Source organism: Eriocheir sinensis, chromosome 4 (genome assembly GCF_024679095.1).
Source record: "Eriocheir sinensis breed Jianghai 21 chromosome 4, ASM2467909v1, whole genome shotgun sequence".
NCBI classification, from domain to species: Eukaryota; Metazoa; Arthropoda; class Malacostraca; order Decapoda; family Varunidae; genus Eriocheir; species Eriocheir sinensis.
The window spans coordinates 22067940-22087434 of record NC_066512.1 but is presented as its reverse complement, the minus strand read 5'-3'; the positions used below and the strand labels follow the sequence as shown (position 1 = coordinate 22087434).

At 45.9% G+C, this 19495-nt stretch overlaps 2 protein-coding genes across 6 annotated transcripts in view; one reads left to right on the top strand and one right to left on the bottom strand.

Moving 5' to 3' along the window:
* Positions 1–6231: 6231 nt before the first annotated feature.
* LOC127009899 (uncharacterized) overlaps positions 6232–19495 on the top strand; it is a 47164-nt gene continuing 33900 nt past the window's right edge. The window contains exon 1 of the mRNA XM_050883431.1: positions 6232–6705. Coding sequence (XP_050739388.1) covers positions 6451–6705 — 255 coding nt within the window. The 5' untranslated portion in view covers positions 6232–6450. The remainder of the gene's footprint in view (positions 6706–19495) is intronic.
* The window catches only part of LOC127009904 (uncharacterized), a 36180-nt gene continuing 27356 nt past the window's right edge, over positions 10672–19495 (bottom strand). Inside the window, exons 3-7 of one of the 5 annotated variants that reach the window (XM_050883450.1) lie at positions 16529–16672; positions 15900–16013; positions 13137–13250; positions 12336–12455; positions 10680–11082 (exon numbers count right to left, since the gene is read on the bottom strand). In XM_050883450.1, the coding sequence (XP_050739407.1) occupies positions 10843–11082; positions 12336–12455; positions 13137–13250; positions 15900–16013; positions 16529–16672 (732 nt within the window). In that variant the 3' untranslated portion in view covers positions 10680–10842. Of the gene's footprint in view, positions 11083–12335; positions 12456–13136; positions 13251–15899; positions 16014–16528; positions 16673–19495 lie in introns of all 5 variants that reach the window. The other 4 variants (XM_050883443.1, XM_050883435.1, XM_050883457.1 and 1 more) reach the window with 4 other exon arrangements.

Sequence of the window (19495 nt, the reverse complement as noted above, 5' to 3'; positions counted from 1 at the left end):
CATCCACTCCTTCACCCACCTACTTTCCTACTTACCTGCTTGCTCGCCTACCTTCAGTCTGCTTACCTTTACCTGCCTACTTTGCCTCTATTCAGTCTGCTTCCCTTCCTTTCTTCAGCCTGCTTGCCTATCTATATATTTACCTTTCCTTTCTGCCTACCTGTCTTTTTTCCTCCCTCACTCCAGCGTTCATATCCACCCGTCTATTTGTTTACCTTTATCCTGTCCACCTACTTGGCTGCTTCCCTCTTTCCTTCTGTCCTCCCTACCTATTTATCTGTTTGCCTAATTACCTGTTTACTTGTATACCTGGACTTCCTATTTACCTCAATCCTATCTACCTGCCTGCCTGCTCGTCTTTCTCTCTCTACCCTGTCTTCCTGCTTTCTTTCCTGTCTTGTCTATGTTTGTCTGTCTGTCTGTCTGTCTGTCTCTCTCTGTCTGTCTGCCGTCACACCTCAAGCAGCGTTTCCTGTCCTGCTCATGTCGCTGTCCTGATTCTAGGAGACACACCCATTGCCTCCCTGTGTCTGTCTGTATGTGTGTTAGTCTGTCTGTTACTCTCCTTTCACAGCCTCAATTCATTCTCCGTCTGTTTCTTTTTTTTTCCTTTGTCTCCTGATTTATACTTATCGTCCTCTGTTTATGTATGTCAATGTTTGTTTGTTTGTTTGTTTTTTCGTTTCCGACTATTTAATTCTGTCCTTTTCAGTTTTTTTTTGCACATTTGTTTCTTGTCTGTTTTTTTGTTTTTTGTTTTTGCATTCTCCTGTCTGTCTATGTTAATCAGTTGAATAATAAAAAAAATACCCTCTCTCTCGGTGTGTGTGTGTGTGTGTGTGTGTGTGTGTGTGTGTGTGTGTGTGTGTGTGTGTGTGTGTGTGTGCGCGTGTGTCCTCCCTCCTCCTTCCTTCCTGCCTCTTGTCTGTTCTAGGTAGCTGTTATTGTTGTTGCTGTTATTGTTTTTTTTATTGTTGTTCGCACCTTCCCGTCTCCTCCTTGACACCGTTTGTTTCGCCGTCTTTTATTTTTCTCTCCTATTGTTCTTTTGTGTCAGTTTCCTTTTTGTCGTTGTTGTTGTTGTTGTTGTTGTTGTTGTTGTTGTTGTTGTTGTTGTTGTTGTTGTTGTTGTTGTTGTTGTTTTAGCTAATTGTCCTTACCTTTATTTTTTTTGTTTGTTTCTCTTTTTTATATCATTACGAAACTATCTGTATTTATATGTCCGCCTCCCTTCTATATCAATTCATTTTTTTGTTCGTTCTCTCTCTCTCTCTCTCTCTCTCTCTCTCTCTCTCTCTCTCTCTCTCTCTCTCTCTATCTATCTATCTATCTATCTATCTATCTATCTTCAAACCCCTAATACTCGTAGGCGACAGCTTATGGCACAAATACAAAGAATGCCCTCTCTCAGTCTGCAGGGAAGCATATATGATTTTTCTGAGTCAAGAAGTATGGTAACGTTTTGTGATTTTCTTAAGTTAGGTTAAGTTTTATGGTATCTTCAAACATGATAACCAGCACCTTATGGTATAAATAAAAAAATAATGCCTCACTTTGTTGTATAGAGTCTCTTTAGTAAGAAACCAATAAGTAAATTTGCTGATTCAAGACCTATAGTAGCTGTTTGGGGTTTTGTTAAGTTAGGTTAGGATTTAGGTTATCTTCAAACACATGATAGCCAGAAAGGTACAATATAAATCAACAAAAAATGACCTCATTTTGTTGTATAGAAAGTCTAATTAGTAAAGAAGCATTTATTAATTTTTTTGAGGCTATACCTATAATAATTGTTCGGTGTTTTGTTAGGTTGGGTTAGGTTTAGTTTAGTGTATCTTAAAACACATGATAGCCAGCACCTTATGGTATAAATCAGCAAAGAATGACCTCACTTTGCTATATAGGAAGTCTCATTAGTAAGGAAGCATAATTGAATTTTCTGGGTCAAAACGTAGAGTAGCTATCTGAAGATTTGTTATGTTAGGTCAGGTTAACCGGAGGGCGGCATGTGCCTCAATAGGCGTCACTTAAAGTGTCCTGTCAGCGCCACCACCGGGCTGAGGGACATTCACTAACAGCCAGTGGTCGGTGGAGCCAAGACAGCACACCACGAGGAGAAACCATCCCAGAAGAGTTCAACGTTGGTAACCTGAACGTTCCTGCTAAACAGTGTTCATTAACATTAAAATGACTCAGCAAAAACAAAAGAAGAAGGCGAGGTGCTGGGGGTGCTTCGACTGGCTCTTCGCCAGGCGGGCCCACCACAGCCCCTCCGAGGACTTCGACTCCACCGTCGAGGAAACTAAAAACGCGGGTGCCCAGGACGATGCAGGCGAACAGGGACAAGGGTCCCTGGACCTGGTCTGCCTGAAGAACGCTGCTCAGCCTCTCGCTGTGGTGGAGGAGGAACTCCCCTCCGACACCCGGGACGCTGATGGGGAGGTGGGTAAGGGAGAAATGGAGACCAATTGCAAGAGGCCTCAAACTCTCGTCATCACTATCCACATGGTGAAGAGAGAACGGGTCAGCAAGCCAGTGGACGAAACAACAGTCGCTGCAAAAGACTGGACGCCAAAGGAGAGCCGTGGCAGGAGGCCTGAAACTCTCATCATCACTATCCACATGGTCAAGAGAGAAAGGGTCAGCAAGCCAGTGGACGAAACAACAGTCGCTGCAAAAGACTGGACGCCAAAGGAGAGCCATGGCAAGAGGGTTGAAACGCTGATAATTACTCTGCACATGGTCAAGCGAGAAAAGATAAAGGAAGTATGCGAGGAGCTCCCCTCCGAGCATCAAGACACTGCTGGGGACGCTCAGCCAGACGAGGGGGTGAAGGAGGAACTCTCCTTTGAGCAGGAGCAAGGGGTTGTTAGTGAGGCCGTTACCGAGCCACCAGAAAAGACGCCCCTCAAGAGCTGCTTCAAAAAGAAGGACGCACCTCCAAACCCCGCCGAGAAAATTGTCAGGTTCAACTTCCAAAACCTGAACACTTTCGTCAAAGATCGGGAACTGTACTGTGGCTACGACTACTTCAAGTACGGCTTCCCTCTCTCCATGATTCGTTCTGAGCTACAAAAGCGAAAAGAAAAAACAGTGAAGCCACAGGAAGAGGCAGCAAAGGAAGCAGTAAACAAACTGCCAGAGCCTCAGCAAACAGTAACAGAGAAGGCAACACATATACACAACAAAAACACTGAGCCACAACATCTCACAGGGATCCTCAAGAAAGGAAAGACGGCCAGCGCCGCTCATAAATGTCTCCGCTTTAACTTCCAAAACCTGAACACTTTCGTCAAGGATCGTGAGCTGTACTGTGGCTACGACTACTTCAAGTATGGCTTCCCTCTCTCCAGCATTCGCTCTGAGCTGCAAGAGCTAAAAGAAACAACCGTGAAGCCACAGGAACGGCCAGTAAAGGACGCAGTAAACAAACATCACACATTACAGGAGCAGACAGTTAGAGAAACTTGCTGTACACCAATGAATGCCACTGTTGACGGGACGTCTCCTAAGGGTATCCTTAAGAAAGAAAAGATGCCACGGTCCACCTGTCCAAAACACGTGCGCTTTAACCTTGGTAACCTCCGCGCCCCCGTGAAGGAGCGTGAGCTGTACCGTGGCCACGACTACTTCAGATACGCCACGCCGCTCCAGGTCACTCAGGCTCCCAACTGTACCCCGAGGCCTCACCACCAGCCCGTTAGATCCGCCTCTAACTCGCTGCGTGGCGCACCTCGGCAGCTCGGGAGGCCGACGACACAGCGGAGGAACGACTCCTTCCAGCAAAACAGTGGCCGGAGTGCTGCACACAACTACACCAACAACCGCCACTCACAGCACCGCCATCACAACTCCAGCAGCTACGTCTCGCCCAGATACGAAACGAGGTATTATTCCGAAGGACAGGCACATCCAGGCACCTACTCCCGCAGCAGAAGTCGTGTCAAGAGAGGCGCCAAGCCGAGTGGCGGTGATGCTCAGTGTGCACAGGGCGAGTACACAGCGTCGTGATCAAACTCACATGCTACATTCCGGGTGCATTTCTCAATACCCGCTGAACAGTAACTGTCGTTGATTGGTGATAACAGTGACAAACACACTGCCCGGAATGGCTCGCCAGCTGACTAAAATCACCATGCAGAGGAACACATCCCATGGAACGGTGCCACTTCTACGGAACAAATTGTTCAAGAGTGTCGCATCTGTGGGGAGTGGCTCGATGCGTGTGTGTGCTTACATTTCTTATCTTATATTTCAAATGAAAAAATAGAAAATATTGTCTTACAAAAAACTTAGGCAGGGATAGCAGGGTCGTGTTGTTCTTCAGAACAAGAAACGTTATGTAAGGAGTTGTCTAAACGACCACCTTAGCAAGACTGTGTAATCTCTCTCTCTCTCTCTCTCTCTCTCTCTATCTATCTATCTTCAAACCCCTAATACTCGTAAGCGACAGCTTATGGCACAAAATGACAAAGAATACCCTCTCTCAGTCTGCAGGGAAGCATATATGATTTTTCTAAGTCAAGACGTATTGTAAGTTTTTTGTGATTTTGTTAAGTTAGGTTTAGTTTTATGGTATCTTCAAACATGATAGCCAACACCTTATGGTATAAATCAACAGAAAATGACCTCGCTTTGTTGTATAGAGTCTCATTAGTAAGGAACCATATGTAAATTTGCTGATTCAAGACCTATAGTAGCTGTTTGGGGTTTTGTTAGGTTAGGTTAGGATTTACGTTATCTTCAAACACATGATAGGCAGAAACGTACGATATAAATCAAGAAAGAATGACCTCACTTTGTTGTATAGAAAGTCTAATTAGTAAGGAACATAGCTGGGCACGATAACAGAAAACTTTATTCCCGATAACCGATAACTGATAATGGAAAACCTTATCAGTGATAACCAATATTCGTTAACTGGAGACACAAATATAGGCGATAACCAATAACCGATACCCGATATAAATCCACAATTCCAATACTAGCTAGCGATAAGTCCGATAGGCGAAAACGATACTATATTGATATTAAAAAAAAAAAACATAGATGAATTCAAATTTTCATTATCTTTATTTTAGAAAACTTACAAAACCTGAAAACCACACGTTGACACGTACCTATGGACGGTAATACTAGAAACGACTGAACCGGTGTTGTGTTATTTGGCGTCCCCACCATCAAAATCTGGCGCTTTTGTTTACAAACACAAGTCTCTCGTGAACTGCGCATGCTCAGACCAGCAAGCGTAGACCTGTACAGTCTCACAAAGCATTTTAACCGTAATTAAGAGTTGCTGGAAGGCTGAATCAGACATACAGTACCACTACCACTATCTCCGCTAATTCTAGAACGACACTCTGTATGAGTTGTATTTATATGTACAGAGTGTCATTCCAGAAACAGCGAGGATGGTGGTACTGTATGTCTGACTCAACTTTCCAGCAACTCTTAAGTTAATGTGTTATAAAGCTTTGTGAGACTGTACAAGGCTACGAATATTGGATTGAACATGCGCAGTTCACGAGAGACCAGAGGCGCTTTTTGACGATGGAACACCAAATAACACAACACCGGGTGCCTTCAATACCATGGCATGCTCACCAACGAATATGGAATATCAAATTTGAGGCAGTGACTAATAATTTTTGGGGCAAATTTAAATGATTTTTCTCTTTGATATATTGATTTTTGAGTCCAACATAAAAAAAAAAACTAGTGTTTTAATGTTGATGATTTAAGTATGAAATCTCTTCCCCGAAGACATTTCATACCCCGAAGTTTTTTCATACAACACCGGGAGCCTGGGCCACGCATGCGCAGTAGGGAGGAGACACCGTTTGTTTGTTTTTTTTCAAAGAGGCGGAAAAAAAGTAGTGATTATCGCTAGTTTGGTTACAAAAGTAACGAAGATACCGATATATATTTATATAAGTAGCGGATGGCCGATAACCCGATTTTGTTATCAGCGATAAAGTATCGCGATAACTTATCGCGATAATGCCCAGCTATGGTAAGGAAACATTTATTATTTTCTGAGGCTAGACCTATAGTAATTGTTCGGTGTTTTGTTAGGTTAGGTTAGGTTTAGTTTAGTGTATCTTAAAAAACATGATAGCCAGCACCTTATGGTATAAATCAGCAAAGAATGACCTCACTTTGCTATATAGGAAGTCTCATTAGTAAGGAAGCATAATTGAATTTTCTGGGTCAAAACGTAGAGTAGCTATCTGAAGATTTGTTATGTTAGGTCAGGTTAACCGGAGGGCGGCATGTGCCTCAATAGGCGTCACTTAAAGTGTCCTGTCAGCGCCACCACCGGGCTGAGGGACATTCACTAACAGCCAGTGGTCGGTGGAGCCAAGACAGCACACCACGAGGAGAAACCATCCCAGAAGAGTTCAACGTTGGTAACCTGAACGTTCCTGCTAAACAGTGTTCATTAACATTAAAATGACTCAGCAAAAACAAAAGAAGAAGGCGAGGTGCTGGGGGTGCTTCGACTGGCTCTTCGCCAGGCGGGCCCACCACAGCCCCTCCGAGGACTTCGACTCCACCGTCGAGGAAATGAAAAACGCGGGTGCCCAGGACGATGCAGGCGAACAGGGACAAGGGTCCCTGGACCTGGTCTGCCTGAAGAACGCTGCTCAGCCTCTCGCTGTGGTGGAGGAGGAACTCCCCTCCGACACCCGGGACGCTGATGGGGAGGTGGGAAAGGGAGAAATGGAGACCAATTGCAAGAGGCCTCAAACTCTCGTCATCACTATCCACATGGTGAAGAGAGAACGGGTCAGCAAACCCGTGGACGAAACAACAGTCGCTGCAAAAGACTGGACGCCAAAGGAGAGCCGTGGCAGGCGGCCTGAAACTCTCATCATCACTATCCACATGGTCAAGAGAGAAAGGGTCAGCAAGCCAGTGGACGAAACAACAGTCGCTGCAAAAGACTGGACGCCAAAGGAGAGCCATGGCAAGAGGGTTGAAACGCTGATAATTACTCTGCACATGGTCAAGCGAGAAAAGATAAAGGAAGTATGCGAGGAGCTCCCCTCCGAGCATCAAGACACTGCTGGGGACGCTCAGCCAGACGAGGGGGTGAAGGAGGAACTCTCCTTCGAGCAGGAGCAAGGGGTTGTTAGTGAGGCCGTTACCGAGCCACCACAAAAGACGCCCCTCAAGAGCTGCTTCAAAAAGAAGGACGCACCTCCAAACCCCGCCGAGAAAATTGTCAGGTTCAACTTCCAAAACCTGAACACTTTCGTCAAAGATCGGGAACTGTACTGTGGCTACGACTACTTCAAGTACGGCTTCCCTCTCTCCATGATTCGTTCTGAGCTACAAAAGCGAAAAGAAAAAACAGTGAAGCCACAGGAAGAGGCAGCAAAGGAAGCAGTAAACAAACTGCCAGAGCCTCAGCAAACAGTAACAGAGAAGGCAACACATATACACAACAAAAACACTGAGCCACAACATCTCACAGGGATCCTCAAGAAAGGAAAGACGGCCAGCGCCGCTCATAAATGTCTCCGCTTTAACTTCCAAAACCTGAACACTTTCGTCAAGGATCGTGAGCTGTACTGTGGCTACGACTACTTCAAGTATGGCTTCCCTCTCTCCAGCATTCGCTCTGAGCTGCAAGAGCTAAAAGAAACAACCGTGAAGCCACAGGAACGGCCAGTAAAGGACGCAGTAAACAAACATCACACATTACAGGAGCAAACAGTTAGAGAAACTTGCTGTACACCAATGAATGCCACAGTTGACGGGACGTCTCCTAAGGGTATCCTTAAGAAAGAAAAGATGCCACGGTCCACCTGTCCAAAACACGTGCGCTTCAACCTTGGTAACCTCCGCGCCCCCGTGAAGGAGCGTGAGCTGTACCGTGGCCACGACTACTTCAGATACGCCACGCCGCTCCAGGTCACTCAGGCTCCCAACTGTACCCCGAGGCCTCACCACCAGCCCGTTAGATCCGCCTCTAACTCGCTGCGTGGCGCACCTCGGCAGCTCGGGAGGCCGACGACACAGCGGAGGAACGACTCCTTCCAGCAAAACAGTGGCCGGAGTGCTGCACACAACTACACCAACAACCGCCACTCACAGCACCGCCATCACAACTCCAGCAGCTACGTCTCGCCCAGATACGAAACGAGGTATTATTCCGAAGGACAGGCACATCCAGGCACCTACTCCCGCAGCAGAAGTCGTGTCAAGAGAGGCGCCAAGCCGAGTGGCGGTGATGCTCAGTGTGCACAGGGCGAGTACACAGCGTCGTGATCAAACTCACATGCTACATTCCGGGTGCATTTCTCAATACCCGCTGAACAGTAACTGTCGTTGATTGGTGATAACAGTGACAAACACACTGCCCGGAATGGCTCGCCAGCTGACTAAAATCACCATGCAGAGGAACACATCCCATGGAACGGTGCCACTTCTACGGAACAAATTGTTCAAGAGTGTCGCATCTGTGGGGAGTGGCTCGATGCGTGTGTGTGCTTACATTTCTTATCTTATATTTCAAATGAAAAAATAGAAAATATTGTCTTACAAAAGACTTAGGCAGGGATAGCAGGGTCGTGTTGTTCTTCAGAACATGAAACGTTATGTAAGGAGTTGTCTAAACGACCACCTTAGCAAGACTGTGTAATCTCTCTCTCTCTCTCTCTCTCTCTCTCTCTCTCTCTCTCTCAAAACTGTCTCGGTATGTTTTTTTTCTTGTTTTATTATTCTCTTCCTTGCATCATAAAAGCTAACCACAACACAGAAGGAGGAGGAGGAGGAGGAGGAGGAGGGAAGATAAGAAGACGATTAAGAAGACTGAAAACCTCGCCTCACATCCGTTTATCTCTATTGAAGGACATATAACATCCAACATCAGTCAAGAAACATTAACATCCATCTTCTGTTTAGTGTACCCTGCAGACTCTTCCTTAATCGATCAAACACTCATTTTTCTCCCCTGAAGCGAAAAAGGTGAAGGCAAAAAGCGAGTCATATACGTATTAACCTCTATTGGAAGACATGCAGATTACAAGATTTTTTTTTTCTTCATGTGTGTGTGTGTGTGTGTGTGTGTGTGTGTGTGTGTGTGTGTGTGTGTGTGTGTGTGTGTGTGTGTGTGTGTGTGTGTGTGTGTTTATCAAGGTTCTAGTAATCAATTTTATCAAGCAATATTTTTCTCCTTGAAGTTAAGAAGGTGAAAGAAAAAAAAAGCGTCATTTATTCACTATTATCATTTTCTATCACTACAATAACTTTCTTTTTTTTTGTTCATATTTTATTATTGACATTTCCTTTTATCATTTCAATCATTATAGTGACTTTTTTTTTTTTGTATTTTCCCTTCATATATTTGGTAGACTATTCCTTTATCACCATCTCTATAATATTCTTTTCGTTATTAAAAGGAAGCGGCTATTATATTTTTGATTTTCATCTATGTAATCTTTTCCGATACGACTATCTTTAAACTTCATCTTCACCTTCACAGTGGCTATTATTTTCTAGACCCTCCCTTCATCTTCATCTTCATAATCTTTTCCGCTGCTGTTGTTTCCAGACTTCCTTCATCTTCCTCTTCACAGTGCTCTCCTTCTTCGGTTATTTTTTACGCCAGCCGCAATCTCCGCTCGGTTATGTGTGTCTGTGTGCGTGTCTGACTGCGTGTCTTTGTCTCGCCAATGCGGATCTTGCACAGCGTGAGGTGGCGTTAGCGTTGGCGTGAGCTGTTCTGTTTTGTGTTCTGATGCGTCCTGGCTGGTGGTCTTGAATTTCAGGGTGGAGGGAAGGGGAAAGGAAAGGTGTGACTTTACCGTGTAGCAGCGACGGGCCAAATTTGTGACTTTACCGTGTAGCAGCGACGGGCCAAATTAGTGCCGTGATATAAACCCCCCAAAAATAGATGATGCATAAACTGATCCCAAATGCGTTGATATATATAATGAAATGGTGTGCGTGAGTGATGATTTTTTCTCATTATTCTCGCTTAGAGGGACCTTTAGGAAACATGATCCCCGAAGCTACTGGGTTAATTCCTCCTCCTCTTCCCCCTTCATGCCTCTTACTTCCCCATATCCCCCTCACATAAACCAAGGAAGCGTCACTACCGTCATTTTTGAGTCACTGGAGTATAAAAGGAGGTGAAGGTGATAAGGTTGATTAGGGTAGTTAAGGGTGACGCTGCTGTGAGTCCCCTTTCTCCCCCTTGCCCCAATGCGTTGTCTGAACACTTGAGAGGAAGCTATCATGCATGTGAGCGAGTGTGTGTGTAGCGGAGGGGGAAGGGAGGGGAGAGGGAAGGGAAGGAGAGGTTAGGATGTGTTTTCTGCATTCTTCTCTCCTCCTCCTCCTCTTCCTCCTCCTTCTCCTCGCTCGTTACCCCCCGCGAAGGATACCATTATCGTGCTCAATTCTGTCTTCCACGCCCCGCTCCGCCCATTAGCACATCCCGTGACTCCTGCTTTTTTATGTGTGTGTGTGTGTGTGTGTGTGTGTGTGTGTAAGAAAGGTAGAAGTAGTAGTAGTAGTAGTAGTAGTAGTAGTAGTAGTAGCACAATTCAAAGTATATACGTATGGAAAGTCTCTGTCGTATGGCTGTGTCCTCGGTTACGTACTACATACATCGTGGCATAGTGACTCGAGAGGTTATAGAAAACTGAGGTGCTTCTGTTTCTTTCTTTATTGCATGGGAAACAAAAAAAAAGTTATTAATTCATTTGTGGTGTGTGTGTGTGTGTGTGTGTGTGTGTGTGTAATTCCTGAGGCAGTAAGACCAAACACAGAGCCTGGTCGTCCACATCAATTCCCTCCAGTGCCGATCTCGAGTCTCACGGGTTGCGCCTCTTAGAATCCAGAGAGTTCCCGGGTGATCTCCGGCATGAGGAACACGGTCTTGAGCACCTCCAGCTTCTCCTCGTGGCCGACACCGGGCAGGGCGCTGAGGTCGAAGCGGAAGAGGTTCCTCCTGAGGTCGTGTTTGAAGCAGGCATTGGTGCGCTGCTGTTTCTCGCACTTACCGAAGAAGAGGAGGCGGAGGAGCTGGGGTATGATGGGGGACTGAACCTTATCCACTGGCAGGCACCTCTGTTGTGGGGAGAGCATGGTTAGGTTAGATCCTCTCCACTAGATAGCTTAGGTTAGGTTGGGTTAGGTTAGGTTAGCCTAGGTTCAGCGCTATTCGGTTTTAGGCTTTTTCCATTGGCAGGCACCTCTGTTATAGGGTTAGATCCTTTCCACTAGATTGCTTAGGTTAAGTTAGCTTAGGTTCTGCACTATTCGGCTATAAGTTAGGTTTTCTCCATTGTCAGGCACCTCTGTTATAGGGTTAGATCCTTTCCACTAGATTGCTTAGGTTAGGTTAGCTTAGGTTCTGCACTATTCAGCTATAAGTTAGGTTTTCTCCATTGGCAGGCACCTCTGTTATAGGGTTAGATCCTTTCCACTAGATTGCTTAGGTTAGGTTAGCTTAGGTTCTGCACTATTCGGCTATAAGTTAGGTTTTCTCCATTGGCAGGCACCTCTGTTATAGGGAGAGCATGGTTAGGTTAAATCCTTTCCACTAGATATCTTAGGTTAGGTTGGCTTAGGCTAGGCTAGCTTAGGGTTAGCTTAGGTTAAGCCTTCTCCATTGGCAGGCACCTCTGTTGTAAGGAACCATATTTGGAATGGGAATGCGTGGGGGTTAGGAAGGCAGAACTTACACAGATTACATAGACTCCCCTTCTCTCAGGCGTCCTTTCCCCTTCCCTGCGATCAATTGTTTCTCCACTCACCACGCGTCTATACCCGACCTGATTAACCCTTTCTCCCCAGGTTACATAGAAGTGTTAGTGATGCAATAGGATGGGTGAAATCGAAGGTGTGAGAGGGATCGCGGAAGAGGGCAGCAGAGAGAAGAGAACAGTAGCTTAATGATGGTGTGAAGGGAAGGGAGGAAACATTGAAGCGGCTACTAAGGGCGTGAAGGACAAGGTAAAGCAGGAGTTAGATGAGAAAGAACAAGGGATTAGTGGAGAAGAAAAGGGGAGGAGTTGTAAGATGAGAGAGAGAGAGAGAGAGAGAGAGAGAGAGAGAGAGAGAGAGAGAGAGAGAGAGAGAGAGAGAGAGAGAGAGAGAGAGAGAGAGAGAAAGAAAGAAAGAGAAAGAAAAAGAAGGAAAGAAAAAAGAAGGAAAGAGAAAGAAAGAATTAAAGATAGAAAGAAGGAAAGAAAGGAAGGAAGGAAGAGAAAGTAAGAAGGGAAGAGAAAGAAAGGAAGGAAAAGAAAGAAAGAAAGAAAGAAAGAAAAAGAAAGAAAAAAAAGAAAGAGGCGGCTGGTCACTTATGCCTCAGGACTTACGGACAGCTGGTAGCAAAGACCGACACCCTCCAGCAGGTCTTGACGCAGTGTGGGCTCGAGGCGGGCCTGGTCGTACTGCCTCTGGAGGGAGTCGAGGCGGATGTTGAGGTTGTCGTCCACCTGAGGGAGGGAGAGAGAGAGGACCAAGGGTTAGCTCCATCACCCTCGTTACTTCGTTCTGCTTTGCCGCCCGTGATAGTTGCTGCACCTTCATCACCCTTGTTAGAATAGCCTTGCCATCCACGCTTGTTAGTTAGTTTGTTAGTTAGTTAGTTAGTTAGTTAGTTAGATTCATCACCCTTGTTAGAATAGCCTTACCATCCATGTTTGTTAGTTAGTTACTTACTTACTTACTTACTTAGTTATTTAGTTTGCTAGTTTGTTAGTTAGTTCGTTGATTATACTTAGTCTACATTAGTATACAGCTTCGTCAGTCTCACTTCCTTCACTGCTTCGATGTTACTACTATTAGGACTTCAATCCCACACTGGCTATCATGCTCTAGTTCTCCTCCCTCCTTCCCTCCTTCCTTCCCTTCAATTCCCTATACAACTGATCATCTTTTTCCCCCCTGTAACTTAGTATTATCATAATCATTACGACCCTTCATAGTAGCATTAACTGAAGACTTCCCGCCGTCTGAGACTTACCTGATATCTAATTACCTACTCGTGAAGAAGTAACGACACATGACACTGAACAACCCTACCAGTCAACCCTATCCCAGCATACGCTATACCCGATCAACATGCCTTCTGCCCCACCCTCACATATCCCGCCCCGCCCCTCTCCACCACTTACAATCTCCACCTTCCTCATGAGACACGTGTAGTTGCTGAGGGCGGCGTGTGCTGTCCCCAGGAGGCCCTGCACGGCGTCGCGGTTCAGGAAGAGCTGGTCACTCGCTTGCCTGGCCTGAGAGGAGGAGGAAGAGGAGGAGAATTAGTGGCGTGGTTGACGTGGTGGGGATGATGTGAGTAGAGGGAAGGTTGATGAGGTGGTGGGGTGGGAGGTGGAGAGAATAAGTGGGTGGAGAGGTATTCTAGTGGTGATGAAGCGGTGAGGTGGTGGGTGGTGTGGAATAGTGATGATATGGGTGTAACGGTGAGTGTGTCTGGTAGTGATGAGTGTAAGGGTGATGACATTATGGGTGAGTATGTGTAGTGGGAATGATATGGGTGGGAGAGTGACGATGGTTAGTGGGTGGTGGTGGTGGTGGTGGTGGTGGTTACGTGGGTGGCAGGGTGAGGGTTGGTTGGTGGACGTGTGATGTGGAGGAGAGTTGCTTAGTGGAAGGCTATTGTGGTGGTTGCGGTGAGTATGTAAGGATGAGAGAGTGGTGGTAGTGGTGGTGGAGGTGGTGGTGTGTTAGAGTGGAGGTTGGTTGATGGGTGATTTACGTGGTGGTGTTGATGTGGGTGTGAGAGTAAGGAGAGATATTGGCGGGGGTGACTGGGGTGGTGGTGGTGATGGTGGTGGTGGGAGTGTGAGATTGTTGTGGGAGACAGGTATAATACTAAGGTTGTGGGAGGCTGCTATGATGGAGATGGTGATGCTGATGATGGTGATGCTGCTAATGAGGTCACAAAGAATAGTGTATGTTATAGAGCCACTGAAACCTATACCTTAGACTCACCGAACCCTTTAAGTAGCCACGAACACTCTTAAAGCGCACCGAATCCCCTTGATCGCCTTTGAACCCCTTTGAACTCTACGAAAGGGCCGATGAACTCTTGCCTCAAATTGCTACGCTGCGTTCTTGTCTTTGGGAAGGTCAAGGAGGAGGAGGAGGAGGAGGAGGAGGAGGAGGAAAGGGGAAGGTAAATGGAGACGAAATAATGTTAAATTGAACCTTCACTCCTCTTCTTAATCTTACTCCTACCCCTCCTCCTCCTCCTCCTCCTCCTCCCCTTCGTCACTTCCTGTAATGGGGATGTGTGGAGGAGATGGAGGAGGAAGGGGTGACGGGGTGACGCCTACCTTCTACCCCCCACCTTCTACTCTCCACCCACTCCACCCTCTTCCACCACGCATGAAGAAAAAGGAGATAATGAAGGTTGTGGCAGTTTCTTGCGGGGGATGCGTCTCAGTTCTACAAAAGGACCAATTTCGGGGGACAAAAGGGCATGGAAGAAAGCCAAGGGGGTGGGTGGGGAGGGCGGGGAGGAGGAGGAGTGGGTTCAGTGACCTTGTGGGTGTGGTGTGAAGGTGTTGTGGTGGTCATGGTGGTGGTGGTAGTGGTGTGGTGGAGGTGGTGGTTGAAGTTGGTTGGGTGGCATGGGTAGTAGAGAGAGTAAGGATTGGGTTGCGTGGGTGTGACTGTAGTGGTGGTGATGGTAGTGGTGGTGATGGTGGTGGTGGTGAAGGGTTGATGACCTCTTCGACATACCCGTGAAGCCTTTGAATAATACCTCCTGCAGTACTTTTTTTCATCCGCCACCGAGTGTAAAGGAGAAAAAAAGAGAAAAAAAAGCGAAAATGACACCTTCCAGAATGTAAAACTGTCATACACACTTTAACGGTGCGTCCAAAATTACTTGTTCTCCACGAAATAAAAAAAAAAAGGAGTAAAGAGTTTTCACCTCTCTGCAACCATTTCTTAATCCTGAAAGACGTTTGGGACCAAGTGAAAAAGAAAGAAAGAAAGAAAGAAAGAAAGCAAGCAACTAATTCTTCTATGGGGACGTTTGCAATCAAGAATTCAAATCAAATTGGCGAGTTCGTTTTGGTGCTGGTTCCCGCGGGTCCTACTTCTCTGCTCTGCCACTCAGTCCAACACTTATCTCTTCCTTTAGACCGAGTGTTTGGTTCTGTCCTGCGAGGCTTATAGGGAAATCAAATTGGCGAGTCTGTTTTGGTGTTGGTTCCGCGAGTCCTTCCTCCTCTCTGCTTTGCCCCACAGTCCCAACACGTATCTCTCCCTCTCATGTGTTAGCTATAGGTAACATATGAGGGGAAGAAATAGGTGTTGGGACTGTGTGGTAAGGCAGAGGGGAGGAAAGGACCCACTGTAGCCAACACCAAAATGGACTCGCCTGTCTGGTTTCACTATAGTACAACCGCCAGCAATGTACTAAAAGAGAAATAAAACCGTAAACTTCGCCTTTCAAATTAGTCTTCTATCTCTAATATGAAAAAAAAGTCCTTCGTAGCAATCTTTTTTTTTTCTACAATCAAACGCTCCATTTCAATCAGCGTATTAATAAAAAGAAAGAAACAAACCGTATACTCCGCTTCTGAAAGTACAATAATATCTTCTCTCTAAAAAAAAGAGGCTTCAGAATAGCGTCAGACAGCATTGAATAACCAAGAAAAAAAAAATCCAAACTTCAATACTAACATGATTTTTTCTCTCTCTCTAAAGATGCTAAAGATGCTACAGACAAACATCAAACACACCCATGAAAAGAAAACCCCAAACTAACATATAAACTAAAACCAACCAAACAAAAAAAAAGTACCATAACTTCAACTAAAAAAAAAAAACGGAGTACCAGGGTGTCAATTTATCAAGGTAGCGTGCAGGAACCAAGGTATTTGTAAGGTCGATGTAGCGTGACTCACCGTGCGGGCCTTGCCGTGCACCGCCCCCTGGTAGCCCGTGGTGGGGAGGGCGTGCGTCAGGATGGTGGGGGGCGCGGGGTAGTTGTAGCCCACTTGAGGGTGCAGAAGGCCGGGCTGGGAAGGGAAGGAAGAAGGGGGTCGTTATTGAGAAGGGTCTTGCTAGTTTTATTGGGGGGTAGGAAGGAAGTGGAGGTGGAGGAAGAGGAGGAGGAGGATGGGGTGTGAAGTGAGGAAGGAAAGGAGGAGAAGGAGGAGGAGGAGGAGGTTGGGGTGGAGGTGGAGGTGGAGGTGGAGGAGGAGGATGGGGTCTGAAATGCATAAGGAATGAAAGGAGGAGGAGGAGAAGGAGGAGGTTTGGGTGGAGGTGGAGGTGGAGGTGGAAGGAAATAAACAATAGCAAGAACATGAACAAAAAACAAGAAAAAAACAGTATCAGAAAAAAAAATGGAATCACGAAAAAGAAAAGGAGGAGGAGGAGGAGGAGAAGGACGAGGAAGAAAATGACAAGAAGAAGAAAAAGAAGAAAAATAACTAGAACAAGAACAAGAATAAAACAAATAAGAAGCTACACGTGACAAGAAAGAAAACAATAAAAACAACAACAACGTTACCAACACCAGCAAACTCACCGAAATAGCATTATAGGTGGGAGGGGGCGTGGGGGTCTGCAGGACGGGGAGGAAGATGGGCTGCTGGCGACACTGCTCCTTCACGCCCTCGACGAAGGCCAGATGGGAGTAGTAAAGCTCATCGCCGACGCAGTTAGTCATTGCCTGAAGGACGGGAGAGACGAAGTAGAATTAGCGACGATTGAGGTGAGGGAAAGGGAAGTCGGTATAGAGAAAAAGGAGAAAGGAGATGAGGGGAGAGGAGAGAGGTTATTGAAGGAAACAGAGAAAAACAGTTGGTCATGATTTGCGAGACGGGAGAGGGCAAAAGAAAGATTGAAGTGAAGAGGGAGGTGAGGGAACGTGAAGTCGGTATAGAGAAAAAGGAGAAAGGAGATGAGAGGAAAGGAGAAAGGTTAGTGAAGGAAACAGAGAAAAACAGTTGGTCATGATTTGCGAGACGGGAGAGGGCAAAAGAAAGATTGAAGTGAAGAGGGAGATGAGAGAAAGGGAAGTCGGTATAGAGAAAAAGGAGAAAGGGATGAGGGGAAAGGAGAAAGGTTAGTGAGGGAAACAGAGAAAAACAGTTGGTCAGGATTTCCGAGACGGGAGAGAGCAAAAGAAAGATTGAAATGAAGAGGGGGGTGAGAGAAAGGGAAGTCGGTATAGAGAAAAAGGAGAAAGGGATGAGGGAAAAGGAGAAAGGTTAGTGAGGGAAACAGAGAAAAACAGTTGGTCAGGATTTCCGAGACGGGAGAGAGCAAAAGAAAGATTGAAATGAAGAGGGGGGTGAGAGAAAGGGAAGTCGGTATAGAGAAAAAGGAGAAAGGGATGAGGGGAAAGGAGAGAGGTTAGTGAAGGAAACAGAGAAAAACGGTTGGTCAGGATTTCCGAGACGGGAGAGAGCAAAAGAAAGATTGAAGTGAAGAGGGAGGTGAGGGAAAGGGAAGTCGGTATAGAGAAAAAGGAGAAAGGGATGAGGGGAAAGGAGAAAGGTTAGTGAAGGAAACAGAGAAAAACGGTTGGTCAGGATTTCCGAGACGGGAGAGGGCAAAAGAAAGATTGAAGTGAAGGGGGAGGTGAGAGAAAGGGAAGTCGGTATAGAGAAAAAGGAGAAAGGAGATGAGGGGAAAGGAGAGAGGTTAGTGAAGGAAACAGAGAGAAACAGTTGGTCAGGATTTCCGAGACGAGAGAGAGCAAAAGAAAGATTGAAGTGAAGAGGGAGGTGAGGGAAAGGAAAGTCGGTATAGAGAAAAAGGAGAAAGGGATGAGGGGAAAGGAGAGAGGTTAGTGAAGGAAACAGAGAAAAACAGTTGGTCATGATTTGCGAGACGGGAGAGAGCAAAAGAAAGATTGAAGTGAAGAGGAGGGTGAGAGAAAGGGAAGTCGGTATAGAGAAAAAGGAGAAAGGGATGAGGGGAAAGGAGAGAGGTTATTGAAGGAAACAGAGAGAAAAACAGTTGGTCATGATTTCCGAGACGAGAGAGAGCAAAAGAAAGATTGAATGAAGAGGAGGGTGAGGGAAAAGGAAGTCGGTATAGAGAAAAAGGAGAAAGGGATGAGGGGAAAGGAGAGAGGTTACTGAAGGAAACAGAGAGAAACAGTTGGTCAGGATTTCCGAGACGGGAGAGAGCAAAAGAAAGATTGAAGTGAAGAGGAGGGTGAGAGAAAGGGAAGTCGGTATAGAGAAAAAGGAGAAAGGAGATGAGAGGAAAGGAGAAAGGTTAGTGAAGGAAACAGAGAAAAACAGTTGGTCAGGATTTGCGAGACGGGAGAAAGCACGAGAAGAATTTAAGAGAAAAGGGAGATGAGGGAAAGGAAAGTCGGTATAGAGAAAAAGGAGAAAGGAGATGAGGGGAAAGGAGAGAGGTTATTGAAGGAAACAGAGGAAAACAGTTGGTCATGATTTCCGAGACGGGAGAGAGCAAAAGAAAGATTGAAGTGAAGAGGAGGGTGAGGGAAAAGGAAGTCGGTATAGAGGAAAAGGAGAAAGGAGATGAGAGGAAAGGAGAAAGGTTAGTGAAGGAAACAGAGAGAAACAGTTGGTCAGGATTTCCGAGACGAGAGAGAGCAAAAGATTGAAGTGAAGAGGGAGGTGAGAGAAAGGGAAGTCGGTATAGAGAAAAAGGAGAAAGGGGATGAGGGAAAAGGAGAAAGGTTAGTGAAGGAAACAAAGAAAAACAGTTGGTCAGGATTTGCAAGATGGGAGAAAGCACAAGAAGAATTTAAGAAAAGAGGGAGATGAGGGAAAGGAAAGTCGATATAGAGAAAAAGGAGAAAAAGGGATGAGGGGAAAAGGAGAAAGGTTAGTGAAGGAAACAGAGAGAAACAGTTGGTCAGGATTTCCGAGACGAGAGAGAGCAAAAGAAAGATTGAAGTGAAGAGGGAGGTGAGGGAAGTTGAAGTCCGTATAGAGTAAAAGGAGAAAGAGAGAAAAGAGATGAGATAAAGGAGAGAAAAGGAGAGCTGGGAGACAGGAGAAAGCAGGAAGAAGAATTAGTGAAGAGGGAAATGAAAGAAAGGAAAGTTCGTATAAGAAAAAGGGAGAAAAGAGAGAAAAGAGATGAAGAAAAGGAGAAAAAAGGACAGTTGGGCGAAGGAGAAAGCAGGAGATGAGAAGGAAAGAAAAGGACAGTTGGGCGAAGGAGTGATGAGGGAGGTGAGGGAAAGGGAAGTCGTATAGGGAAAAGGGAGAAAGAGAGAAAAGAGATGAAAGAGAGAAAAGGACAGTTGGGGGGCGGGAAAGAGAACAGGAAGATTCTAGTGAAAGGGAGGGAGTGGAGGGAAAAGAATGTACGCAGGGAAAAGGAAGAGAGAAGAGACAGGATGAAGGGAGGAAGATTGGTGAAGAAAAAGAAGAGAAAATAAGCCTTGTCGAAGCAGTTAGTCATGATCTGAGGAACGAGAGAGAGTGCAGGAGTAACGTAAAAGGGAGAGAGAAGAGAAAAGGTGAGGAGAAGAACAGGCACAGGAATTTTTTTAAAGGGA